This window comes from Aspergillus fijiensis (genome assembly GCF_003184825.1).
Source record: "Aspergillus fijiensis CBS 313.89 unplaced genomic scaffold BO72scaffold_18, whole genome shotgun sequence".
In the NCBI taxonomy this organism is placed as follows: domain Eukaryota; kingdom Fungi; phylum Ascomycota; class Eurotiomycetes; order Eurotiales; family Aspergillaceae; genus Aspergillus; species Aspergillus fijiensis.
Genome location: NW_024468994.1, coordinates 122,113 through 148,488, shown reverse-complemented (window position 1 = coordinate 148,488; position 26,376 = coordinate 122,113). Strand labels below are relative to the sequence as shown.

Sequence of the window (26,376 nt, the reverse complement as noted above, 5' to 3'; positions counted from 1 at the left end):
TCCTTCTCCATGTGTTGAGGTTTGGCGCCAAAATCATTACGTACGGAATGCTGACTTCGCATCTTTGACTAGTTGAGGATGCCATGAGGGGTATGTTCTTTGCATGAACCTCGAATCTTTGATCTAAAACACCCCCGCTCTTTCCGGGGGCTAGCGCTGCAGGTGTATATTGGTTCTAACGAAGTCGGGACACAGCCGCTACTTTGATCCTCAATGACGACGTGGATGGTGCCGAGGATGGCCTGTCGGAAGGCACCTCCTCCTTCCACAATGTATGTATGCTATTCTGGATGAGTATTGTGCCTCTGCTGATCGAGGTCGGTGTTCTTTCTTGTCCGGTCGTGTAGCTCGGAAGAGGTGTGGTCGCTTTCATCCGTGCCACCTTGGGGTTTGAACAGGAGATCATGCGTCAAGGTAGGTTGCCCTACTAGATCTACTGAGTCGGGAACCTTACTGATGGCGTATTGTTCATAGCCTCGGAGCGACTCAATGCCGCCGAAACCAGTGCCGCCAATGATCAACATCGAGCGCAGCACAACTCCAATGCGCCCAACTCGTACCACTCTCAGATCTATGCGCCCGGGACGGAATTTGCGCTCTGCCAGGCAATGGCGCAGCTCATGAGTGCGGTTGTCGGGGTTCTGAACGAGAGCCTGACGGAGAGTATCAAAGGGTTCTACCGACTACGCAAGGCCTACATCACGTTGGATGCCATTCTGAAGATGGAGCAGAAGTTCATCATGCAGGAGCGGAGCTCTGGAGATAGTACTCCTACGGAGAGAAACAGCTCCATGACCAAACTTCCAGGGCCCAGTGTCACGACTAGCACGGCTCCTGCATCGCCCGTGGACGCGGCCGGGCTTTCAAAGCAACTGACCGGTCTGACGGTCACGGGCAGCACCGAGACCTTGACCACCACCTCAGACATGCTAGACCAGGATCCGGAGTCTGACATTTTCAAGAACCAGATCGATGTGTTCATCCACTCGGGCTCTAATTTCTGTTTCGGCATCCTCCTGGTCCTGATCTCCATGGTCCCGCCCGTGTTCAGTAAATTGCTCGGAATCATCGGATTCCACGGAGATAAAGAGCGCGGGCTCAAGATGTTGTGGCAGGCGAGTAAGTTCCACAATCTGATCGGAGCCCTCTCCGCATTCGCAATCCTCGGCTACTCCAATGGGTTCGTCCGCTACTGCGACATCATGCCCGACCCCGCCTCGCCGGACGACGTGCAAGGCTACCCTCAAGAGCGCCTTGAGGCTCTGTTGGCATTGATGAGGGAACGATTCCCTAAAAGTCAGCTGTGGCTACTGGAAGAGTCGCGCATGAACGGCGCCAACCGCAAGCTGGACGTTGCCTTGGAGCTCCTGTGCGGGAAGGACCGCAGTCCCCTCAAACAGGTCGAGGCACTGCGAATATTCGAACGTAGTCTGAATGCGATGTATCTCCACAGATACGAATTGTGTGCAGAGTCTTTCATTGAGGTGGGTCATCTTACGAGCATTCTGAAATGTAACAATGTTACTGACCTTGTTAGTGCGTGGATCTCAACTCGTGGTCTCGCTCGCTCTACTACTACATTGCAGGCGCCTCGCATCTGAGCCTGTATCGGGGTCTGTCCACGACCGATCCCACCGCTGCGGCCAAGCACGCCGAAAAGGCGACCGAGTACTTCCGCGCGGCCCCGCCCTTGGCCGGCAAGAAGAAGTTCATGGCGCGTCAGCTGCCTTTCGATGTGTTTGTCTCGCGCAAGATTGCCAAGTGGGAAGCCCGCGCCAAGGAATGGAAGGTCTCCCTCGTTGAGGCGGTGGGCGTTGATCCGATTGAGGAGATGATCTTTTTTTGGAATGGCCACAGCCGCATGACCCAGGCCCAGTTGGAGGAGTCGCTCTCGAAGCTGGCCTGGTCCGAGGGCCCAGACAACAAGGCGACCTGGGCGCGTGAGGGCCCGGAGGAGAAGGCCATCCTGCAGATTCTGCGCGCGGCTGTCTACCGCGCCATGCGGCGGCACGACGAGGCCAAGGAGCTGATCCAGACGGGGATCTTCACGCAGGACAAGTCGCTGTTCACGGGCCATCTGCGAGACAACTGGATCTACCCGGTCGCGCACTTTGAAATGGCCGCCAACCTGTGGATGGAACGGCCGACGTACCAGGCGCTGCACGGCAAGGCGGTCACCGCCGAGGAGACTGGCGGTGAGAGCGACCCGTTGCAGCTGGAGCGGCGGCAGGTGCGGGAGTGCAAGGAGCACCTCGAGAAGGCGGCCAAGTGGGAGAGCTACGAGCTGGACGCGCGCATCGGCCTGAAGGTCACGGCGGCCATGGAGGCGGTGCAGAAGTGGGAAACGGCTCACAATACCAGCGTCTAATGGGAGTTGGGGCATCTATACATACCAGGGGTGAGTCGATGACGATTGACGAGTTCTAATGACGGGTTGTACAAATATCCGCCGGCGTACATGATACAGAGGAATATATTTACACACCGCGAATCAATCAGGAATAGATAGATGGGGAAATGAATGCGATTTCGACTGCAATGTCAATCATGGATGGCAGCGAATATTTCCTAACTAAGTATTTCCTAACTAAGTAAAGGGATATACTTATCTAGGTGATTCTTGAGCCGACGGTCACGTGCCTGTCTTTTTTGTTCTAGAGAATGAATAGAATCTCCACCAAGTACGGAGTGTCTATTTTCGCAACAACGATTTTCTCGTTACAGCAAAGTTATCGACCATTCCCAATTGATTCGTTATAGCGAGAATCCGCAGTATGTACACCGCGGTTCGTCATCACTAGAAAGTTCAACGCGGTATCAGCTGTCTTCCGTAGTTCCAGGTTAGGCATAGATGCAAGTTCTGAAGTGGCGTCTCGGATTCTCGGCACCGGATTTATATCCGAGTCCACCAGCGATATGTCCGAGGAGCTCGGGCGGATGCTCCGACGGATGGCTCCGACGATGCTGAGGATCGCTCTTCGTTTCAGGTGACAGGGCTGAATCCAGTGTCTGCATAGGTTTCTGATGTATGTGATAGGTTTGAATTGTGTGAGTCATTCACCAATACTTTTCTCGAGCGTGCAAGTGATTAGGATGTGGTCGGTGAACTGAGGCCGTCGGTGACGGTGCTCGGCTTTGCTCGCCGAAGGGTGCAGATGCACATCGATACCTGGGACTAAACAAGTTGGTGATGATAGCTAATCCGTGCTAGCGTATAGGTTAGGTAGGCCTGACTGCGTCATATTAGCGCTGGTCCCTCTTACCGCTGCTTAGAGGACAGGGCAGGTAGACCCTATCCTAGCAGTAGCGCATGCTCTCGCGCAATCTAGACTTCATCTGGACCCCTTCTGTCGACACAATTATCGTCGAGTGCGAAGCAGACACTTGACTCTATCCATCGCAGAAAACTGGAACGGATCTGCAGGTCAATCACAGCAGCACACATGTACATAGGGTACATACATACTCAGTGAATGATCTATCAATCCACATATTATGTCAAGACCCTCGGCGACTGAACCAGCAAACGCCGAGATAAGACCCAAGGATCGGAGGTCCGACAACGGCACAGTGGGGAGGGGAGTGGGAGTGGGAGTGGGAGTGGGCACCCAAGAGTTTTTTTTTTGCAAGTGGATGTAAGTATATCCTCTGGGCTCTATCACTCTAAGTATATTAACAGCGGACTGTTCCGTTGCAGTGACGTTGGACTTCCTCCCAATCTTTTTTCTTGACGGCAGTTCAACCTACTTCTGCTGGAGTGACTTCGAGGGATAAATTGACATCATCTACCTAGTATACATACTGTGTACTGCTTGCGAGAGAACAATCTTGGTCAATTTACTCTACAATCTACGTGAACTCTTTCTCAATTTTAATTTTATAGATTCTGTTGCCAAAACTCTATCTATAGTCGAGAATCGGGGAATTTGAACGGTGGAATTTTGCGAAATACCAAGAAACGATCAACATGTCACTTCCGGCCCACGAGGGCAGCGGCAGCAATTCCCAACCCCATAATCACCACCAGCCAAACCAGAATCAACTGTCATCGTCGCATTCCGTCATCTCATCCACTTCCACCTCCAGTTCCAGCTCCCATCACCACCACCACCACCACCACCATGCCTCTCAATCCGAACCTCAATACCACGACATCAACAATGCTGACCCGGACCCCAACGCCCTCGAGAAGCAATCCACCGTCGCCTCGGGCTTCTCCGCCACCCTGGAGACCCGCACGCACTCGATCGTCTCGCGCATCCGCAGCCGCGAGCCGGGCCAAACCGCCCGCTTCACCCACCCGCTTTCCCACACCAAGACCACCGAGGACGTCATCGTCGACTTTGACGGGCCGGATGATCCCTATCGGCCCATGAATTGGAGCTTTCGGAAGAAGGCGATCACGACGGTTTTGTACGGGTTGACGACAATGGGTATGTTTCCAGGTTTATCTTATCTCCGGGGAGGGATTAGAGTTGGGTGGTGGCGCATGCATGCGGGTGCATTTCGGAGGGGTTCTGCTCTATGAGGATGATATGCCTATGCTAATACTTCTTATTTTCGGTGAATAGGTGCTACGTGGGCGAGTTCGATGTATGTTATCCCCAAGCTTATTTGGAGTGGTGTGTGAGTACAATTGGTTTAGGTGATGATGCTAACAAGATGCGCATCTAGTTACTCCACCGGTACAACGCAAGTCGACTCGGAGTTTCATGTTGGCGAGGAAGTCGGGACATTGGGGACGACGTTGTTGCTTTTCGGGTTCGGTACGTCTACGCCCTTCCACCATCACTTGCAACCATTCTATGAAGGGAATTTTCAAATTGACTAACAGATGAACAGGCCTCGGCCCACTGATCTGGGCGCCCATCTCCGAAGTCTACGGCCGCAAACCCGCCGTGCTGGCCCCCTACTTCATCGCCGCGATCTTCTCCTTCGGCACCGCCACCGCGAAAGACCTGCAGACCGTGATGCTGACCCGCTTCTTTACGGGCTTTTTTGGGTCTGCCCCGGTCACCAACACCGGCGGCGTGCTCAGCGACATCTGGACGGCGGAGCAGCGCGGCGCGGCGATCGTGGGCTACGCGATGGCCGTTGTCGGCGGGCCCGTACTGGGACCCATCGTCGGCGGGGCGATCACGCAAAGCTACCTCGGCTGGCGGTGGACGCAATACATCACGGGCATCATGATGATGTTCTTCCTCGCTCTCGACCTTTTATGTTTGGACGAATCCTACCCTCCGGTTCTCCTGGTGTACAAAGCGCAACGCCTGCGCTTCAGCACCGGCAACTGGGCCTTGCACGCGCGCCACGAAGAATGGGACGTGACGCTGCGCGAGCTCGGCAACAAATACATGATCCGTCCCTTCGCGCTCCTGACCACGCCCATCTGCTTCCTCGTGGCGCTCTACGCCTCCTTCGTCTACGGCATCCTCTACCTCAGTCTCGCCGCCTTCCCCATCGAATTCCAGCGCATCCGGGGCTGGAACCCCGTCGTCGGCGCCCTGCCCTTCCTGGCGTATCTGATCGGCATCCTCTGCGGCGCCGCCATCAACCTCTTCAACCAGCGCTTCTACGTCCGCCGCTTCAAGGCCAACGGCAACCGCCCCGTCCCCGAAGCCCGGCTCCCGCCCATGATGCTCGGCTCGGTGTTTTTCGCGGGAGGGTTGTTTCTGTTCGGCTGGACCGGCACCCTCAAGTTTCACTGGATCTGTCCCTGCATCGGGGCCGTGTTCATGGGCTTCGGGTTCTTCACCATCTTCCAGGCCGCCCTCAACTATCTGATCGACACCTTTCAGGCGGTCTCGGCCAGCGCCGTCGCGGCCAATACCTTCATGCGCAGTCTCTTCGCGGGCTGTTTCCCCCTATTTGCGAATATCATGTTCACGAAGATGGGGGTGCCCTGGGCGGCGAGTGTGTTGGGGTTCGTGGCCGTGGCGTTGATCCCCATTCCCTATCTGTTTTATATTTACGGGAAGCGCATTCGGGCGCGCGGAAAGTGGTCGCGCGCTTCGGTTTATGATTGATTTACTCTTCGTCTTTCTAGTTGGAGATTATATCTGGGGAATGGGGTTGGGTCCCAGGGTGGGTCATTCGGCAGCACGGCTTCTGCTCTGAAAAGTGATTTGTGATTTATGATACCTCTGATGAACCCGGTTGGATTTCGTGTTGTGTGTTTTGTCTTTCCTTGCATGACCTGTATATATGCATACGACATGATCGGGGATGTTAGATACCCACTTTCGTTCTTACATGATAATGTTAGTCACTAATAGATTTGTTGTTTTGATTTTTTTTTCGACTTGATGTGAGCTCGTGGTTGCTATTGTTGTATCTGCATAATGTAGTTATCACTGCTGATTACGCTTAGTCATCAATACACAGACTCACAGTAAATGCACCGACCCATTTACGAGGACAGGTATTCTGCTTCGCCGGTAATAGGCAGCAGGCAGATGAGTGGATGAGACACCACGCTATCCTCTTCTAATACAGCTACAGCAGAGAGAAGTCTTCATCACTGGGTATAATGGAGGTTTTATGGATATGCTACCGTGAAGCATCTACAGGAACTGGTCTGGTTTGTTGTTCGGGTTTACGCGAGTCAGCTGCGTAGGTAGGGTGCTGGGTGCAGGGCACTGAGGCAGAGAGTCGCTTAGTTAGTCTCCAGCTCAACATGTGATTTCCCCCCTCTCGGAAAAACTCCCAATCTCGTTGGCAAATTACGTCAGGTAGGGGGAGAAGGGTGGGGGGGAAGCACGAGACTGGAGACTGAAGACTGGAGACTGGAGAGGGGGAAGGGAGGGAGAAGGAGAAAAAGAAAAAAAAACAGAGCAAGCAAGCAAGCACCCTGCGGGCGGCAGTGAGTGAGTGGGTCCCGTCTGGGTTGAAACGGTCGGGAGACCGAGTCTCTGGATGGGGTGTTGCTGCTTGCTGCTGCTTGCTGGTCCTGCTGCTGGTGGTGTTCGAGAGTCATCTATAAATAGATGGATGGATAAGCCGAGGCTCTGGCCCGGTCAGACTTGATGATATGGGTTTTTTGTGATCGATTGAGGTGAGATGACATGATTCAGGTGAGTGCGTCTGTTGGTGTAGTTGGTGGCTGATTGTCTATGGATATTGGATGTGAAAGCGACAGAAAGAGTGAGTAAGATGGAATAAGTTAATAGAATAATCAGAGACAATCAATAAAGAAATAATCAATAGGGATGGAGATTAATCTGCGTCATCCCTGTTCGTGCAGCACCGGTTCCTGACTAGCCTGCCCTGCCCCCACTTTCTTTACAGAAAAGAAAGAAAAGAGAAAAACATCACCTGAGGTTACGCAGTATCACTGATGTTCATCTGTCTGACTCAAGACTCAGGACTCAGGACTCAAGACATAAGTTATAGCTATTTAGCTATCTTCCTACCCTTGGGTTGATTGATCCATTGAGGGTTAAGTGTTGTAGCTGTGCTCCTCATCTTTGGGGCCAATGCGATCGTCCGGCTCACTCACCACTGGGCGAAACACCGTCCAACCCTCCAACTCCCCTGAAATACTGTCGTACTGTCGGTATCTTGGGGGCCACCATCCACCCGGTAAAAGCGTCTGTAGAGTTCCTGTAGCAATTGTTAATCAGGTCGGTGTCCTTGCAGCAGTTCTTATGCAGGAACCAAAGGAGAGGAGAAGCAGGAAAGGGAACCGTGGAAAGGGTCTTTCCCCCTCCTTTTTGATCCCAACCTCCTTCCTCCAACTGAATCACTCCATCCATCAATCAATCAATCAATCAATCAACAAACAAGTCTTCATCTCGTCAGGCAGATACTCCAGGACATAAGTTAATCATGGGCTAGTAGTAATTCGGTTTCATTGTTCCTCTCTTCCTTTTGGCCCTCCTTTTCCTCGTGTTCTCTCTCTCTCTCTCTCTCTCCTTCCTTTCCTCCTTGGGCTACTAGTCCACTAGGCTGCTCTCTCCGCCCTGACAGGGACTGTTTACTCCTCGTTCTCGTCACTCCCTCCTACACGCGGACCACCCCGACCACAACGTGCTGGGCACTCGTGCTGGCGCTCACTTCTTCTATTCTGATCTATCGATATCACAATCGTTGAATTCTCCGACCGCGACCTCGAAATCCAAACTCTGAATGCTCCAGCTCCACTGTAAGTTGCTCTACACGCGGGCTAGTATTGGTCTAAGCTTGCCCGCCGGCGTTTCATCCTCCACTGTTCGCCCAGACACTACTACCACTACCTCTACCACTACCACTAACGTTACTACCTTACACTCTCACTCTCTCCCCTTCTCTCCCTCTCCTGATCTTGGCTGTTCCTTTCCCTCCCCTCCCCTCCCCTCCGTCCTTTGCTCCTCCTCCTTCTGGCTTCCTGCCCTCTTCCCTCTCGTTCTTTCGTCGTTCGTATCGCATTCTTCCCTCCTCGACCCCTCGTCGCTTTCGTTCCCTTCACCTTCCTTCTACTGCCGATTTGATATCGTGCACCACGGCTATCCTTTTCGCCCCTGAAAAATTGACATCGCCCCTCGCTCAATTAACACTCGCGCAACTAGGTCGCCATTCGTTTGTGCCTTCCCGCCTTCTCGCCATACCCTCAATTTCCCCAGTCCCGTCTGCGCGCGTATCCTTCTCTTGACAAACGTCACTCACCCGCCCTCGACGCACCATAGCTGTCGCTACCGTTCGCGCCTTGTCCCCCCTGTTCACTTCGTCCGAGACGACCATCCGCGATTCTCCTCGACCATGCGATAGTGCTCCGGCAGTCCTTTCCACCCCCAAGATCAATCTCCGTCCTCGTCCCTACGCCCGCGTGCTGACCTAGGACGGCTGGCCATTCCCGTAGCTTCTTCGGCTGGTATCATCGAAGAACACTCCTTCCCTTCTCGCCTTTCGCTCGTTTACACGCTATGCTGGCTCCGAAGCCCCCTGTGGACTTGGAGGGCCATTGCTCCGTCATCTATGATAACACTCTTTACGCTTACTCCGCCAATGGCTTTGTGTCGATTCCTCTCGAACTTAATGCGACATGGACCAACCTGACCATGGGAGAGCCGGTCTCCGATGCGGCATGTGTGACGGGTGGTATCGATGGAGACGAAGACCAGCATGCGCTCTACGTGGTCGGCGGTTCCGGTTCTCAGTCCAACCTTTCCGGCCTACAGCGTTACTCCTTCCAAGACAAAAACTGGACGGCTATCCCCCAAGAGAACCTGGCCAATCGAACTCGACACCAGGCGGTCTATCTTTCTAATTCTTCCAGCATTCTGGTCTACGGCGGCCACACCTCGGATCAATCCGTCGCCTCGTCAGATACCTTTGCCGCGTACACCACGCCCCCATATGTATTAGACGCCTTCTCAGCCTCGAATGCATCTCCAGCCTACTATCCTGTATTGTTGCGCTGGAGCGATAGCGAAGCGGTCCTGGTAGGCGGCACGACCACCCCGAAGGGAGTCCATCTATTCAACCCGACCCGTGGCTGGTTTGATTCTAATATTACCCTGGCCGATTCACTTTCCAGCGATGTCCAAGCCGCCCTTTTCGAAGGAACAAATGGTACCAAGGTTCTTGAGGCTTTCGATATGAGTGTATCGCCAAACACAGTCTCTAGCGTAGAGCTAGTCAAGCCAGGCGGTACGCCTGCCAACCCCGCAACCGCCTTGACGACCAATTCTTCGTCGAGTAGCCAGAAGAGAGAGGATTCCTCGAGCGATTACCTAACGTATTCCAGCAAACTGGCCTCCTCAACCACGAGACAAAACTATTCCCTAGCGCAGGGTGAGGATGGACTAGTTGTCATCTCCAGTGGAAGCGGCACAAGTTCGCTTGCCATCTTCAACCAGACCGCCAACAGCTGGGTGAACACCACACATCTGTTCTATGGGAATGAGTCGGAGCAGCAAATCCTCGGATCGTTGACGCACACGACATCCACCACTGCATCGACCAGCAGCTCCTCAGCCAGCTCCTCCGCGAGCACGTCGTCCAGCGCTGCTGCCGGCGGAGGCTCATCGAGCAGCGACATTGGAACCATTGTGGGTGCTACACTCGGTGCGATTGTGGGTGTAGGCGTCATCCTGATCCTCATTCTTCTCTGGATCAAACGCAAGAAACAAAGCATCAAACTGGCCCAGGGTGGCGACAAAGATCGACTCAGCTTCCAGGATCGGGGGGTGGAGCCCCTAGCACAATCAGCGTACCCCATGGCAAAAAGTCCCGCCCCCTTGGCTGCCGCCTCCGTCGACTCCCTAGCGATTTTCTCGGGATCAATGGGCGATGAGAAGACACCGCGATCCGCTGGAGCGCGCCCCCCCTACGCGCAAAACACAAGTCCGTTGAAGCCGAGTCCGCTAGTGACTGTGCAGTCCCCCGACGCCTCTCCTAGTACATACTCGCCGAGTGCGTACTCTAGTGCTGCCCTTGACAAAGAGCTGTCCGTCAAAGAATTACACCCCGGGGGCAACCCCGGCGATCGGTTAACGAATGAAGGGTGGAGTCGGTACTTTCAAGATAATAGTGCGACGGACCTGGCCGGAATGCAGCCACAAACTCTTCAGCCTCCTGCTCCGGGGCTGAGGAGCAATCGTACTGACTCCAGCAGCACCGCATGGCCAATCAAGCTGACGCCCCTCAACTTCGGGTTCTTGGATGAACCCAAGCCACTCGGCGGTCAGGTGATCAGCGGCAGTCCGACCACCGAACATGCGTCGTCGATCATTTCCTCCGAGGGTCGACAGATGATCATCCCCGAGAGTCAGTCCGCCCGCATCTCGACCGCCTCCTCCATTGGCGACGATTTGGAGAACGATCCGCACTGGCAAACACGCAGCTGGATGGGCCGCCCGCCCAGTAGCACCTACAGTCGCAGCTACTATAATCCCAGCACTCGTGCGCCTTCCATGGCACCCTCCATGGCCATGCCCTCTGACGGCGATTCCCGTCTCGATCCATCCAGCGCTTACAACCACCGTGGATCCAGCATCCTCATCCCCGATAGCCTGGAGCCGATGCCGGAACACGAGGAGCCCGGGCACAGCGGCAGCGGCCAGAAAGCCAATGTCAATTCAGATATGAGCTGGTTGAATCTTCACGGCGACAAATGAGAATGCCTTGACATATCCTCTATCTCTTGTCCATCAACCCACCTTTGCCTCTCCGAGCTCCAATCCTCTCTCTTCCGCCCTCACTATCCACCATCCACTTTACATCACCGGTCCCTTTCGGGACCTTCCGTGTAAAAAAGTTTCCTTCCCATGACCGCACCCATCTATCCGCCATAGATGGTCTGTACAGCTAGCTGCGCTCGTCTTTCTATCTCTTTTTCACGTCGACTCTTTTCACTCTCATTCCGCGCTTGTTGTTCCCATCTCTCTATATTATGTCTAATAACTAGACCCATCCATCTAGCGCCAATCATTGATCGAACCTCGTTGATTCTACGATACCTCTCTCTCTCCCTCTGTGTGTGTGTGTGTGTGTCGCGGACTATACTCCGTCCCACCATCATATTTACCGTTCATGCGCCCATCAGCATTATCTCTGATTCCCAGTTCTGTTGTGTCTTCCTCTCTATCTATCCCTGTGTGTGTGTATGTATATGTCTACTACTCTCTATATGCCACATAACTTGTCTGTGTTCTGATGTGGACGAGCTGCTTTGCTTTCTGGTTTGTTGTGGATAGAATCATGTTGAGCATGGGTACGTGCCTGGAATGGAATAATGCCCCGTTAATTCTTCAACTCCATCTCCACCACGAAGTATGCGCCTACTGTAGATCTGCCAGTCGATATTGACTGAGCCAGTTCCTGGTAATCATATGGAGTAATTCTCGAACACAATGATAGACCAGATTGCCCCAGCGTTCGACCAGCCATCCATTATCGATACGTAACTAAACCGTCCAGCCAAACGAACCCTAATTCCAACCGTCCGTCCCGCCCAAAGTGGATCCTACCACAGTCATTGCCGTATAATGGCAAAATCTCCCCCACTCAGCATCAATAGTCAGTGTGGCCGAGTGGTTAAGGCGATAGACTAGAAATCTATTGGGTTCGCCCGCACAGGTTCAAATCCTGTCGCTGACGTTTTTTTTGTTGTGGCCTAGTTTTTTCTGGGAGGATCCGATCGTCGTGCAATATAAAGGCAGTAGGGGATGGGGATTGGTTTTTTTTTTTTTTTTTTTTTTTTTTCATTGATAGCCTTTGGAGTGATCATCGCCCGGGTCGAGTACATCTTATCTCTTTCTTTCTAGGGAGCGGGTAACTTGTAACTTATGTAGTACACGAGCAGGTAGGTAGTCGGTTGATTCTTTGGCAACTTGGGGCTGGGTTGGGGTTGGGTAGATTGCGTCGGTCTGTATTGATTGATGAGGATGAGGATTCGAGTTAGCATGGTTTCTGTTGGTGGTGGTGGTGGTGGTGTTGGGCAAGAGAACAAACCAGTTTCGGGCTTTTTTGGGGGGGGTTGTGTATATAGCGTGTGTTTTCGTTGGTTGATTGAATGGATGTACCGTGTATTCCGTTGGGTTTTGTTTGTAAACCGGGGGGGGTTCTTACAATGGATGGCGATATTGGCGGGATTGAATTACAAGACACTAACTAGATGTCAGATGTTATTGCGGCAGCTGCTGCCTTGTTGTTCATGGTGTTTTGTGAAGTGCTGTACAGTACGGCTAGCAGACATCCAGCACAAGTAGAGAGAAGAAGAAGCACAGAGCACAAATTTTGTGTGTCGGACTGTGAATGCAGAATTGAAAAGGTAAATTGCTCTCATTATCTATGACGCTGGCTGAATATCATATCTGAATATCTCTATGCGATTGTTCTATTTTTCATGTCACCCCGCCCGCCCACCCTCTTGCCCTGACTATCCATCCATCCATCCAATTCCCAAAGTTGAAGCACAACCCCCCACGCTATTTTGTTGCTCCCGAATCCATACCGAAAAAAATCCCAAGACTCCCGTACCCGTGAAACCCTTGCAAAAGGAAAAGGAAAACTCAAGCGCCAGTCCAGACCAGACTCCATATCCCAGAACACCGGTACGAAACCAGATCAAAATCACGTAAACTCCGTCCGCAGAATCCAAACATCGAAAAAAGGCATAGGCGAAAGATGAAACCGACTAGAGAGTCAACTCATCCCGACTATCGAACGCGGCCTTCAGCACATCCTCGAGCCGCTGCTTGAGCGAGCTGATGAACCCCTGGGGGTCCTCGGTGGGCTTGGGGAGGTCCTCGTTCTTGTTGTTGTTGTTGTTGTTGTTGTTGTTGTTGTTGTTGTTGTTGTTGTTGTTGTTGTTGTTGTTGTTGTTGGAGGGCGTGGACGCCGGTGGGGAGAGCAGCAGGCCGTTGTTGATGTTGTCCAGGTCTTCGTCGTTCTCAATGTCATCGCCGATGGAGTCCACGGTTGGGGTCAGGCTGTTGCCGTCGTCGATGGCCGGGGTCCAGTTGTCCTTGAAGTTCTTGTAGTAATCCGGGATGAAGGAGTGGGCGTGCGCGTGGGGGTCGGAGTCCGAGTCTTCTGAGTCTGTTTCGGCTGGGGTGTTTGTGGCGTCGTCGTCGTCGTTGTCGTTGTTGTCGGAATCGGAATCTTTGTCCGAGTCATCGGTGTGTGAGGGTTGAGGCTCCGTGGTGGCTTTCCAGTGACTGAGCTTGGAGAGGCTGGGGAGGCCGATGGCTTCGAGCAGGCCGTTCAGTAGGCCCTTTTCTTCGTCGCTGTTGGGGATCTCGCGCTGTTGGGGTGGATATGTTAGTGAGGGGGTTGTGGAGGTGGTGGTGGTTTGTGGGATTTGGGAAGGGAGAGCGTACCGGTGAACGGGCGGCCAAGGCCATGGAGGAGACTCTGGATGGAGTGTTGGAGCCGGGGACAGGAAGTGCCTGGATGACGGAGGAGAAGAAGAAGAGGCAGGCGATGAGGAAGCAAGCCAGAGAAGCTGTCTTTGCGAGAATGGCCATTGTGATTGATTGATTGGGGGATTGGGTGAGATGATGTTGCTTGGAGCGAGCTAGGAATGAAGCTGATCAATGAGACGAGAGGCTTGAGAGATTAGACTCTGTGATGATGAAGCTGAAGCTGATGATGATGATGAGGATGATGATGATGATGATGATGATGGAGAAGGAGTGACGACGTCGTGGTAGATATAGTTTTTGGGATCGCCATGAAGAGCCCTGGACGAAGAAGTCTGCCGCCCCCTGGAATGTTGACGGCTGGGGAAGCATCGCGGGGAAATGCCACTCGGTTGGCTCAAATTGCACTTTCGGACACATTCCTGACCATCGATCGGGTGGCCGGTCGTGATTTCGCGCGCGATGGGCCGAATTATTCGGAATCTCGCCGACGGATTTGAAACGGAGAAGAGGCTGGTATCTACATCTCCCGCCAGGATCTCCTATAGATCTAGATGCCTTCCAAACCGAGTACAGAGACCCCTACCCTCACGTAGACCGACTTGGAACCCGACAAGGGCCTCGGAATTTCTTCCTGGTTTCATAGATTGATCTGAGACTCGGCATGCGAGGCTCGGGTCGTGGACCATCACTCCTCGAGTCGGCGGACGCGCGAATCGCGATCTCACATTCCAAGCGGCCGGCGATCAACATGCCAGAACAGCTTCCAAGAATCCTCGCCACTCGCCACGATTGTGATAAGGGCTTTGCCAGCAGTCTGCCCTCTCCTGGAATGTGTGTCGATAAGGGCTAGATCGCACCCGCCACATTCCTGGTCAGGGCAAGTTGGTATAACGCAGCCTCCCGGTTGCCCACGACGCGCCTCGGTATGTGTTCATCTGCGATAACAGCGGTGGTTGGTAAAACAGCCGAGTCGATCGGATCTCCATCCATGCTGATGGCGATAGTGGACCGATGCTGACAATCTGTCATGGACTCATCTCGGCCTGGGTCCGATGCTTCGAGGAATGGAATGCGATGCTTGCGGGTTTCGCTCCTGTCGATAGAACCCGCATGCGTCCTTCTATCATTCTATCAGACAGTCTTCCCGCCATTTTCACGATCGGCCTCAACACTTCCAGATGCAAAAGTATGATGGGGATCGCGCTTACCCCACAGTGGTCGACCCCAACCCCGCCAATTTCCCCCCGCGCTGGATTCCATGGCTTCCCACGCGTCGCGAGATCCACGACCCATGCAAGTCGTGAGCGCCGGATTGGGGTAGGAAGGTAGAACAGAATCAACCATGCCAGGGTTGCAAATAGCCTAGCCTGATAGCAAGTGAGACTTTGCTTGCACTAAGTCCGCATGGCTGAGCTAGCGATGCATGTCTAGGGTGTGGTGCGCAATGGCCTCACAGAACTGGTATTTCGGAAAGCATGGCGTATTATTGTGAGGATGAATGCGTTCTGAGTGATGAGATGTGTCAGTTGAGAGATTATCAAAACTGAAGACGATCCAAAGACTGACGCGATCGAGTGGTAACGGCCGTTTAGACATACCCATGTGTGCTTCTTGTATCTGACTTCAAAAAGAAACAGTCATCAGTGTAAACTCAGTGGCTGCACCAGAGACATCGCAGGGGTTCTTTGTAGGTACGTACAGTCGCATCCTCGTGTTCAGACTCCGCATAGCACGAGTCAGTCTGAGGGAGGTGATATGATATGATATGAAATGGCGAGAATATGAATAGCTCGGGCGGTCCAGCAAGCAAACAGTTACAAACAGTTGACCTGCGTATGACTTGCCAGACAACCTGCAAGACCACACCCTCCATACCGTGCGCCACCGCATCAACTGCGAAGTGAAAGGGCAAGCATGACCCTGGATTTCCGATAACCATGCCAGATCATGGCCGAGTCAAGCTTCTCTCCAATCGAGGCCCCCCGCTAACGCATACCACGGCAATGACAACGAGCCAAGTGTCCTCCCCCCGCCCCCCTCCCTTGAATCAACCTTACCTTCGCCCCCGATCTAGAAAAGGAAAGTGAGATGTACCGCTGTGGGCGTGTACTGCACTGGACGAGACAATCCAACACCGCGAGCGATTTACAAGGCTTGTTGCGCGGTGGCTGCTTACCCTGACGACGCCATGCGCGGGCTTTTGCGTCTTCCATCTACCCAATCTCGGAATCAAGTCGTCATCCTCGAGGGCCGGATGATGTCTGTATTGTCCTGTCGTGAGGTGCTCGACGCCACTAGCACTGACTAGGCATGATTTTCCCTGCAGGTTTACTTTGCGTACCGCAAGTGCGACTCGATACGCTGCTGCGCCGTCCTAGACGCACGAGACCCTTTTTCTCCGCACTCGAGACGGGGGGATGGGAGGCTGTTGGGCTACGGTGGCTGACTGAGTGACTTCCTTTTCCTCTTCGAATGTACTGTAAACATGCTGAATATGCTGCTTGCAGGAAGAGAGGGGGGGCCGGCGGATGTTACGAGGCAGCAAAGCTTATGTTGCTTTTACTTCGCCCCCCAAGGAGTCGACCCTACAGCAGAGAGACATCACAAGTGCACACGTAGGCTCTTTCCTCCTGCAGGGCAGTACGTACTTACTTCCCGGCTGAGGGGGGGCGGCTGTCCGAGATAGCACGCCTCGTTATCAACCAGCCCACTGGGGCGGACAGAGACCAGCTTAGCTTCGAGATTGGGGCTCCCCTGTGTCTCCTCCTGAGCAAGCCTCACAAGTGTCCATATTGTACAAGGAGCAGGGAGGGGGGGGAGGGGAATCGAGGAGTCCCGAGATTGTCCTTCCATCCAGGCAGAAAGATATCGATGAACAATGCGGTAGCGGTAGATGATACCAAGTTGAAGCCGCCGGTTTCTCCTCTCTCCCATCACGCAAAGCGACAGACAGATCCGACGGAGCGCCCTGCGTCCCCATAAATCCGCCCATTTTAGTGCTAAGTTACCTCCGTAGTCGGCGCCAAATAATCTTGTTCTCTTCCATCCAATCTTCCCCCCGCCAGCCCTAATTATCGAACCGCTAATTGGAGTCCCACTCATTCGTAGGCGTCCACGTAAACTGACATGCCCCGAAGGGCATTCGCAGTCGATTGTGAGTGCTGGGGCTGGTTTCGCGAGGGGGATTGTGCAGCATACCGTTCGCCCAGACAAACGAAGTAAACAAGATAAGAGCAGGCCTCCACCATGGCGAATCAAAGCGGCAATGCTGAGGGGGAGGGAAGCCAAGGGAAACAAGAATTACGCAAATTGGCGCTAGATATGATACCAATCTCATCATCTGCGGCTGTAGGAGCGTTTCGCTAGTAGTCTAATCGTGGTCCCTGAAATGGAGACAAGCCCCGCGTCGTCGTCGTCGTCTTTGATGTCGTCGTCGTCGTCCTCGGCATTGCTGTTATCGGCGCCGAGCATGCTTATTCCTCTTCGTGCATAGCAACTTACCCAATGTCCAGGGACTGTGTTCTCTTCGCAAAGGCTTCTCCATTGAGGTAAGTTATATCTGGCTTACGTGTGTCACTTACAAGATTCAACGGACTTAATCCCTTATTCAAGTCATCTCTTCGTGTTTTCGATAGCATTACCTACTCCAGTAGTGTCAAACCCACATGATGTTCCCATCAAGCAGCATGGGCCCTGTGAGGGCTGATATTAGCCCATCTCCTCCTCGTTTACACCCAAGTAGTCTAGACTAGGTAGAGCGAAGGCAGGGCATACACCAACCACAGATACGCTCGCCCTGACCATCCTCCTCTCACTAGTAAACCCAGGTTAGGCATTTTCGGGACTAGTGTCCGGCAAGAAGCAAAACCCCAAGCGTATTATTCTACTCAGTATCTTCCGGCCATGCAGAAGGAGAGGAAGAAGGAGGGGGGAAACGAATCTAATTTTCTACCGCGCGGCATGTCAAATCTCGCGGACCCCACTGAGTGACGTCTCTGCTTACGCAGCCCTGTGTGAATTGTGGATTTTAGTTGACCCTAGTGGCTTTTTGTTTTGGTCAGGATTTTTTTTTCTCTGTTTTGTTGACTATTGTGTTGTGATAAGGTAGGTAAAGGGGGTCGGTCGGTGATGGTGGTGGTTGATAGTAATGATATCAGGCCACATGGTTGGAAAGGATCTGCTGTATACCAGGGCTTGTTTACCCCAACTTTCTGGATGTTAATCATTCGGAACATCCTTCTGATCTTTCCCAGCAAGTAAAAACATCACAATCAATTTGGATGAGAGAAAAAAAACATCAAGCCCTCTAACAAAAATCACCGAATTTCCTGCATGCTAGACCGAACCGAGCCCCCCCTCTCTTCCCTCCCTCCAAGCCCAGCAAAGAACACTAGCAAACTCTAGGGTAAAAGCCAAGCGAAGCCCATTTTTCCCTGCACTAGTGATATTCCACCCACTTGGAGAAAGAAGCCAATGGGACATGACTGGAGGAAAGCATATGCGTGGGTCTGAGATTCTGGAAAAATTTAATTCCCAAGAAGAAAAGGAAAAAAAAAAAAAAAAAGAAAAAGAAAAACACAAGAACGACGACCCTGAGCTGGGAATGCAAGCTCGCACTCGTATTCTGTTCGGGGATTGTTTGAAGTGGGCCTACGTAATAAATCCGACCAAGCTACGGTTCCCAAACTTTCTTTTCGGACCCTGAAGATCTCAGGGCCGAGGAGAGTCAAGTGTTCTGAGGACGTACGTACGTGTATTGTAGACTACTTGTAGTCAGTGAGTCGGAGGAGGCCTGAGCCTGTGGTTGATGATTACTGTAGGACTTTCTTCTATTCTTGTTTCCTTTCGGTTCAATGGCAGAGTTCTGTGCTTATGAAGGGACGAGACTAACCCCAACCAACCAACATGTTGACATTGGCAGATGTGGTATCGTCCCTCACGGTGGGGGACCATGTACTTCCTGTGTATCTACATCCGAGTCGCCCTTCAACGGCCAATATTGATCCAGTCGCAGTAAGGTCCAATCCGATCACGCTCTCGTGGCGAGTCCAGCACCCTTTTCCCGATCCGGTATCCGTGACGACTTAAAAAGTAGGGTCGTTGATCTGGCTAGACCCCTCGACCTCTTGGATTGTGCACCTACTATGGACGTCGATCTGCGAATCATCAAGTCTTAACCTATCTGTCTACTGCGTCCTCACTGCTCAAGTTAGTGCCGCTCAAAGTCATCACCACCCATCAACCACGAGACGCACTCGTGATCACTATTGCCCATCCCGTCTCGGCTGTTTTTTCTTCATGCGGAGAGAGAGCGAGCGCGAGAGAAAAGGGTCGTCAACAAACCCTGCAGTTCCGTGGCTTGTCAGGCTAACCTTAAATCCGAGGGGTGCACACGCGTCCCTTTCCCCTCTCTCCGTCTGTTGTGGCGCAAGCATGTAGTAAGTCAAGTTGGTGGTGGCTGTTAGGGTACGGGATTGATGTTCTCCGAGACGACTCAAGATGAAAGAAGACTAACTAGTCTACAGTACGTCTCTTCGTTGTACTCCGTCAGGCTCGAATCTCACTCGAACATAACGACTCATGAACACCTGGTCGCTTCGCTTCGATCTGAATCATTGTCTCAGCCCGGATATTGCTGTCCGTTACCCTACACCGTTTTCCACATGCAAAAGACATTGTTGGCGTTTCCCTCTTGCTCCGGAATTCCCGACAGAAGGGAAAGGGAAGAGCTAGACCCGAGCCAAGACACGACCAAGATAGAGAAAAGAAAAAACAGAACAACCGCGTATCATGACTTACCGTTTCGTACACTAGAGACACACATCGCCCCTGGTCCCCTCCGAGCGCGTCGTTAGTTCAGTGGGCTTTAATCTCCAGAGGCTTGGCTCCGTGCTAGTTCGGGGTAGCACCGTAGCAGAATTCGAAGTTGAGGATTAAGGGTCCATAGGGCTTTTGTCTCTCTGGCCTGCCGCCTGCTTCTTTTTGGGTGTCTGTCTCTGACTTTTTTTTCTCGGCACCTGTCCCACTGTTTTTGTTTTCTTGGTTCCCGTGTTTATTATTGTTTACTTTTGGGGTAAATCGGATTGTGAGGAAGATGATTCGTCGGCTGGCCGACGGGTGGGGAAAAGTTCTTTGATTGTGTGTGTGTGTGTGTGTGTGTGTGTGTGTGTGTGTGTATCTGTAAAGTCAATTTTCTGATAGATTGGATCCTCGTTCCGAGTCTGTCTGCCAGTATACTCTAAGCAAATTGAATAGGCAGGAAAAGTTTACTGCAGAGCCAGCCAGGCGTTGACAGTTGGGTCGCGCACGCCTTCCGGGTAAAATATTATACGCAGAGTTCCGTGCCGGGTTGGCTGTCCAGGGGCTCGGGACTTGGGAATCTATGGGTCTGGGTCGCGGTCACGGATCCAGGGACCAAAGATGGGATTTTGCGTCGTACGTGCTCCGTTACAGTATATGTAGATACGGAGGCGATGTATCTGGATGAGCTTCATCTAGTTATGACAACGAGTACTATCAAAGTAGTTCTCTGCTGTTGAGTCAGCGGTTGTTTCAACTTGTGGGCGGGGATAGCCAGGAATAGAGAACCACTACGGAAGGGTCAATCAGGGTCGTCGTCGTCACTTTTACTGAATACTCCGTAGTTAGTTGTGTCGGATTATGCACATACGTACTCCGTACAGTACGTACGTACCCAGAATCGAAACTGGGCTTGGCGGTCTCGCTTACAGATCGTCTCAGTCTAGATCAGGGACAGGGTGCACCATCGTTTGCTACGATCATCACCGAAATAGAGGAAAATGATTGAGTCCTAAAGTGGTTGAGGTGAAGAAGGTTAAGGGGGTGGTTTGAGCGACATCTGTCTTCAGAAGAATCTCGTGAAGATCTGATCTGGACCGTTGTTTCTTCATGCTGCGTATCTCCATCTTAAGCAGATTTCTGGTCCATGGGAACCAATAACCCTTGACCGGGAAGGGTTTTCGCCTTACGGGTACCAAGCTTACTCACTTGCCGCTTAGTCAATCCAGCCTTTTGTCTGCTGCCAAGACATTCTGGCAGATCTTCTTCCGCTTCCCTTCTTGTTCCACGAGGATCATCTCATCATCATTTGATCATGTGAGTTTCCGAAGCGGGAAAAACTTGCTTTCTTTTCCTTTCCTTGGGACATTGGCTGGGCATTAGTCTCAGGTACTGGAGGATGTCATCCAGATTATCACCGGCGTCAATCGTTCGTTGAGAAACAGTACCCAAAAAAAAAACAAAACAAAACAAAACAAAAACAGGCTGATCTGCAGCGCCTCGGTTGGCTCGGCAGCGGGCGGATGACTAAGTGCCGATGATGGAGGGTTTTGTCTGGATTTTGCCCGGCTATTTGCTGTAAGCGATTATGGGTACGTGGTGGGTTTGGTTCTTTGATTATGGTTCCAGATGAGGGAAGGGGGACAACCTGACCCTAGATCTTCTTTTCTTCCACAATCTATAGACAAGTGCCACTCGAGTAGATTGTGTACGTAGATAGTGTCTGCCACAAGTCTTGGTGCTGTAGGGACTCGTATACCCTGCGCTAGCTCAGCCACGCCACCTCAGCCTGCGGGATGGAGGTCATAAGGTCGGACCTTATCACTACTTTTAGCCTTTCATTGTGAATGCTCGATGGCTGTTGTCACGAACAAAAGGGTCATGAAGCAAAGAGATGACTGTATACCTCGTAGTGAGCAGTTCCAGCCCCCAGTCTCGGAAAAACCCCCCCTAGCACCTTCGCCCTATCCATGTCTCACTCCCGAGACATCATCGGCAAAAGTCAGTGTCAGGATCAGGGTCAGGTTCAGAGGTAGGAAATTACTCATCGGTATACTCCCAGCCCGATGGGCGCTTAGACTAACAGTACGCATACGCGGCTGCGTCAGATCGCAAACCAAAAAGAAACACCAACACAGTTTCTGATTGAACGGCCTTTTCCCTCGAGATGCTTGGCATCGCAGTTAGTTTTCTGCTTTCCGGGTCCAATTCCTCGAAATCTAGCCGCTGCTGTCAGAAGCTGCGCGGCCCTGCAGATTAGGTAGATTGGAAGCTGTGTGGTCCCCCGGGGGCTCTTCTCCCCCCCCCCCCCCCCTTCCCCCGTCTTGAGATCCATGCCCATGCCCATGCCATCCAAGTTGGCTAGGACATGATTTCGATGACTAAGATCTTCAAATCACCGGAATCATGGATGGTCACTGGGTCCTCCGTACAGTACCACACATTGTCCTACTCCGAGGTTTTGCCCCGGATAAAGATTGGAAAGGCTTATCTCGGAAGACAGAAGTGTCAAGTTTTAACGGAGTACAACAACTCGTACATATGTGTACTGTACAGTACATGCACTGTGCTCGCTTTACCCACCAGCGGATGTTCATTAAACCGTGAGGGTGGCCGTTTTGCGTCACCTGTCTCCCCGAACAGCACAAATGTCACTTATTGTCAACGATTCGAGTCCCTAGGCATCAACATTCTTGAATTCCCTTGGATCTGGCCAATGATGGTTCTCCAGGGCCCTGGCGAGGAGATTAGTTGGGGCTCGGGGGGGGGGGTTAGCGAAGGGCAGGAGAGAGGGGCGGACTACTCTTCCCTGACGTTATATCCGATCCTCTGACGCGTCTGATGGATCAAGAACTGAGAGGGGTTTCCACAGTTCCTTAGTTTTGCTTCTGGATGAACTACGTAGTAGATCGTACAGATGGAAGACGCAAGCGAAGGCTGAGACGATCAATCACCACCACCAGTGCGCTGCTGGTCGGGATTCAGGGTCCAAGGGGAGCAAGCATGTCTGCCAGCTTGGAATGAGCACGAGTAGCGTGTATGGTATATAACATAGATGGGCTATTGGGTGGTGCGCATCCAGCTACCCTAGTTGATATCCCCTTGAGATGTTATCTACATCTACTCTACTAGTCTACCTGGCGAATACAAGGAAATAGACACCCTCTGAAAGTGATGCAGCAGCTAATTGTGATTGGGGAAGGGGGGGCCAGCGCATGGCGCGTCGGAGCCCCGGCCAGATGGGGCACCGGCGACGTTTAGCCAAAGTACACGTATGCATGGATTAACCATGATTGACCAAAGTTCGTGTTTAGCCAGGAAGCCAAGCTCGGTTTAGCATTTTTAGCGTTATGGAACACTTCGATGGAGATTTCGTTATGTGAGGGAGATTTGAAAGAGGGGGGGGGCCCTGGATTGATCGTGGGTTGATTGGTGCCTACTGTGGTTACTGTACATGATTTCCCTTCTTGACTGACAGGGACGATCAGGCAATCCGGCACCCGAGATGGAAAGACATCACTTGTCATGATGAAGTCATTTGCCCATAGTGAATGCATTATAGGGATGTTGATTGAGACACAACAGTCAGATGATATGAGAGGGATATATGCATCCTTTGCAGCCGTTGGGCGCTGTCATCTGCTCACCGGCAGGAGTCAGCAAGCCGGGGAGGGGTCAAGAAACCATTGTCGTTTTTGTGATGATCACAAAAGCGCACAGTAAGCGATGACTTGTCCCCTGGGGCTATTATTGGTAGACAGAAAGAAAGAGTCCCGACCGAAACTGTGTGCCTCGCCGCCGCTACTATTGGAATCGAAGCTATTTCCGGTTCTGGGTGGGGCGCTTTTCCAGAATGTCGGGATAATTTCTTTGGAGCTTGGGAAAGATGGAAAAGGAAAGGGAAAGAAAATTTAAGATACGGATGGGGCACAGGTTGTCTGCGCTATCTGTTGATACGCGTACCGATTAAACCCGTTCTTCTGAGAACCAGAGAACCAAACAGATTGAACTCTCTTTCGAAGTTCTCAGTCTCCCTCTTCCTCTCTCTCCACATCATGCGGACAGTTAACCGAGTTTCAAACACCCTCTCATAGAGTTCACTCGTCCGAGAGTTTCATCGCAAGGTTTAACCTCCGACCTCCGATCGGGGATCGGAGAAGAGTACCACAAAGGGACATTTGAGACGATCCCGGAGGTGAAGAAAATCAGCTCAGATCTCTGGTACTTTGACACCGTGTGCTCTCGGAGAAAAAAAAAAGTATCAGGATGTGTCGTAAGCGCTTGCTAAATTTTTTCTCTTTCCCTCTCTCCGGAGTACTCGGGGGTGGGAAAGAACAGTTTGAGGGTTTGATCCAGATTGACCTGCCCCATCGTCGCCAATCAAGGCACTGGACGTGATGCTAATTATCGTGACTAGCGTCAGATGCCCAGGTCAAACCCACTCATTTCGTCCCATCAGATTCCAGTACAGCGTGGCTAAAAGCTTGTCCGTAAGCCTCCTTCTGGGGATGGTGACCAGGGGGTGAGGAGGAGCAGGAGAAGGACGGAGGACGGAGCAATTGACATCTGGCCACGGCAGGCAACGATCTACGGCATTTGCTCCCGGTTAGAAACATGAGCAGGGCACTGTGTGGGCTATTTGCGCGGACTCTCAATGAATGTGTAAATACGCTTACTCTTAATCTATACAGCCCATACCTCATTCTCGGAGAGAAAGTGCTCGTCGAGGGTGGCAGGCTAGGGCAACAGGGAAGGACGGCAAGGCAACGGGTTGACCACCGGCTGGCTGCTTAATCATCGGGATTGATCTTGACAAGCAGCAGGTGTGGTTGTGGTTGCCACTCGGAAGACGATCGATACCAAATACCAATCAATACCATGCAGTCCTCGGGAACCCTGGAAAGTTTATGCTTGCATCTGGTTGGACTTAGTGCCGATAACCTGAACTGACAACAGCGGCCGAGACATCCATTCGTTGTTCATTCTTGCGTCTGATTGTCGTCTTTAGCTCAGCAATTGAGTTCCACACACACTCACATATCATCGATAGACATACAGCTGCCGTCTTCCTTTTGGTATCCTGCACTACATCTGTACTGGACAACACTGTACAATCGGTACAATCGACTGACACGATGGCCGAGACAGTGCGGGAACAATGCGCTCACCAGTTAGATACCACTGCTTTCTCTCCTCCCGCCCATTTAGCTGACGACAGGGACACGTACCAGCCAGGGATCTAGGTAGTTTAGATCCAAGCCTCGGTGGGAAGAAGAGGGGCTATTGGGCCCTGAAAGGGGGCCATCGGCCCTTTTTTAGCTGACGGACTCCCCCTCTGGATGACGAGGTCACCTCGGAGCTAAGCTTGAGTAGTCTTCCTTAGTCGTTACAAGATCCCAATGCAGAAACGGGGGGAAAACAAGCCCCGTTCCTAATGTTTTACTTCTTACTATTATTACCAGTATCGTTACGATGACAGGAGCCGAGCCACACCTCACACCCACTTCGACTGGTTCAATCCGCGTGGCTGTTGAGAAGATTGGATTGAAACCTTTTTTTCTTGGGGTTTTTGTTGGAAGTTTACCGTCTGACTGACTGACTGACTAAGGGGTTGGTTGTGCGGATAACTAGCGGGTAGAACTAATGCCGAAATGGTTATGCACTTCGGCGTTATCGGAGGGGCAAAGAGCAGAGGAAATCTGAAGGAAAGGAACGAGATTCATGGATGAATGGAAATCTGCATATCCGGGTTGAGACCTGATTATTCTTTTGTGCTCGTAACTACTGAGTACGGACCACGAAGGCATGAGTTATGAGTAGTAAAGGACAAGGAGAGACAAATGGGAAATTAAACCCCATCTAATCTGGTCGGCTCAAGAAGCGGGAGGACGCTATTGGCATAGACCCTGTGGCTGTTCTCCAGTTAGGGTCTTCCCAAGAGTCCGTTTCTCTTCTTGTCTGGCTCTCAGGCTCACCCAACGAACCAACCGAGAATTCTTTTTTTGTTTTTTTCCTTGCCGTCTTTTTTTTCTGTCTTCTTTTTCTGTAATTCTTGGTTTCGATTTTATCTTTTTTTTTTCCATTCCCATAACAGTTACCATAAATGATGATGCCTATTTTGTACTCCACCCCGACGAACTAGCGTCGTGGACATTATCCATGAATCCATTACCCATTAAATCCATTTCCCACCTACTATGAACTAGTCCACTAGTGAGTTAACTCAACTGACGGACTTTGGACATGGCCAGAGCTTCTGGAGAGACCCTGGACGGGTTTCAAGATGCTTCTTTTACTGCGACGAAAAGACGAAAAGTCGCTGGTTCGACCGTTCGTCACCTCTTGTGCCCACCCTCCACTTACCCTCTCACCCCTTCTCGCTCTCTCGCCTTTTAATATTCTTGGTCTGCCCGTCTCATTCGACATCCTCTCCCTAATTTCCAATTTTGATATCACCGACTCACACTAATCCTCAACTCCCATACTACCTTCCTTCCGAATCCTACTCGTCTCCCTCTTTCTCTCTTCCTGCGACACCTCAGGCTTTGTCTATCCTTCATTGCTCTGCAGCTTTCCCACTTTCGGCCGATCCTCATCTATCCGCTCTTATCGCCTCCTGTATCTACATACAACAACCACGGTCAGCTCACAGACAGAACATCAACCGCCTTGATCGCCGTGCAATTTGTTTGCGTGTGTGTGCGTGCGTGCGTGTGTGTGTCTCGAGTGT

General features: G+C 52.0%; 6 protein-coding genes and 1 non-coding gene across 7 annotated transcripts; 6 read left to right on the top strand and 1 right to left on the bottom strand.

Annotated features, from left to right (window-relative positions):
- Window positions 1-458: 458 nt before the first annotated feature.
- BO72DRAFT_77140 (uncharacterized protein) lies at window positions 459-2,549 on the top strand. Its single transcript, XM_040950700.1, has 2 exons — window positions 459-1,484; window positions 1,538-2,549. The coding sequence occupies exons 1-2, from the start codon at window positions 609-611 to the stop codon at window positions 2,366-2,368; spliced, it is 1,707 nt and encodes a 568-aa protein (XP_040802195.1). The 5' UTR covers window positions 459-608; the 3' UTR covers window positions 2,369-2,549.
- A 1,418-nt stretch (window positions 2,550-3,967) lies between these two features.
- Window positions 3,968-6,026, top strand: BO72DRAFT_458028 (MFS transporter; the record flags this gene model as incomplete). Its single annotated transcript, XM_040946362.1, has 4 exons — window positions 3,968-4,433; window positions 4,572-4,626; window positions 4,675-4,766; window positions 4,843-6,026. 4 exons carry the CDS (start codon window positions 3,968-3,970, stop codon window positions 6,024-6,026), a joined length of 1,797 nt encoding a protein of 598 aa, XP_040802194.1.
- Window positions 6,027-8,809: 2,783 nt separating this feature from the next.
- On the top strand, window positions 8,810-11,185 carry BO72DRAFT_77115 (uncharacterized protein). The gene has a single exon (XM_040950698.1). The coding sequence runs from the start codon at window positions 8,901-8,903 to the stop codon at window positions 11,094-11,096; it is 2,196 nt and encodes a 731-aa protein (XP_040802193.1). The 5' UTR covers window positions 8,810-8,900; the 3' UTR covers window positions 11,097-11,185.
- Window positions 11,186-11,751, top strand: BO72DRAFT_77116 (uncharacterized protein). Its single transcript, XM_040950699.1, has one exon. It carries the CDS (start codon window positions 11,274-11,276, stop codon window positions 11,673-11,675), a length of 402 nt encoding a protein of 133 aa, XP_040802192.1. The 5' UTR covers window positions 11,186-11,273; the 3' UTR covers window positions 11,676-11,751.
- A 246-nt stretch (window positions 11,752-11,997) lies between these two features.
- Window positions 11,998-12,078, top strand: BO72DRAFT_t113. The gene has a single exon. It is a non-coding gene; the product is annotated as a tRNA-Ser (tRNA).
- Window positions 12,079-12,849: 771 nt separating this feature from the next.
- BO72DRAFT_447228 (uncharacterized protein) lies at window positions 12,850-14,083 on the bottom strand. Its single transcript, XM_040944485.1, has 2 exons — window positions 13,803-14,083; window positions 12,850-13,726 (listed from the first exon to the last, which is right to left on the bottom strand). The coding sequence occupies exons 1-2, from the start codon at window positions 13,947-13,949 to the stop codon at window positions 13,118-13,120; spliced, it is 756 nt and encodes a 251-aa protein (XP_040802191.1). The 5' UTR covers window positions 13,950-14,083; the 3' UTR covers window positions 12,850-13,117.
- A 425-nt stretch (window positions 14,084-14,508) lies between these two features.
- On the top strand, window positions 14,509-15,151 carry BO72DRAFT_495333 (uncharacterized protein; the record flags this gene model as incomplete). Its single annotated transcript, XM_040948540.1, has 3 exons — window positions 14,509-14,678; window positions 14,852-15,033; window positions 15,063-15,151. 3 exons carry the CDS (start codon window positions 14,509-14,511, stop codon window positions 15,149-15,151), a joined length of 441 nt encoding a protein of 146 aa, XP_040802190.1.
- Window positions 15,152-26,376: the final 11,225 nt, after the last annotated feature.

What these genes read in the sequence shown, in the direction of transcription:
- BO72DRAFT_447228 (XM_040944485.1), bottom strand. Translation starts at nt 13,949, where the DNA reads ATGGCCATTCTCGCAAAGACAGCTTCTCTGGCTTGCTTCCTCATCGCC. An exon ending in CCTTGGCCGCCCGTTCACCG is followed by an intron (nt 13,727 to 13,802) that starts GTACGCTCTCCC and finishes CCACCCCAACAG; the next exon opens with CGCGAGATCCCCAACAGCGA.
- BO72DRAFT_77116 (XM_040950699.1), top strand. Translation starts at nt 11,274, where the DNA reads ATGGTCTGTACAGCTAGCTGCGCTCGTCTTTCTATCTCTTTTTCACGT.
- BO72DRAFT_77140 (XM_040950700.1), top strand. Translation starts at nt 609, where the DNA reads ATGGCGCAGCTCATGAGTGCGGTTGTCGGGGTTCTGAACGAGAGCCTG. An exon ending in GTGCAGAGTCTTTCATTGAG is followed by an intron (nt 1,485 to 1,537) that starts GTGGGTCATCTT and finishes TGACCTTGTTAG; the next exon opens with TGCGTGGATCTCAACTCGTG.
- BO72DRAFT_77115 (XM_040950698.1), top strand. Translation starts at nt 8,901, where the DNA reads ATGCTGGCTCCGAAGCCCCCTGTGGACTTGGAGGGCCATTGCTCCGTC.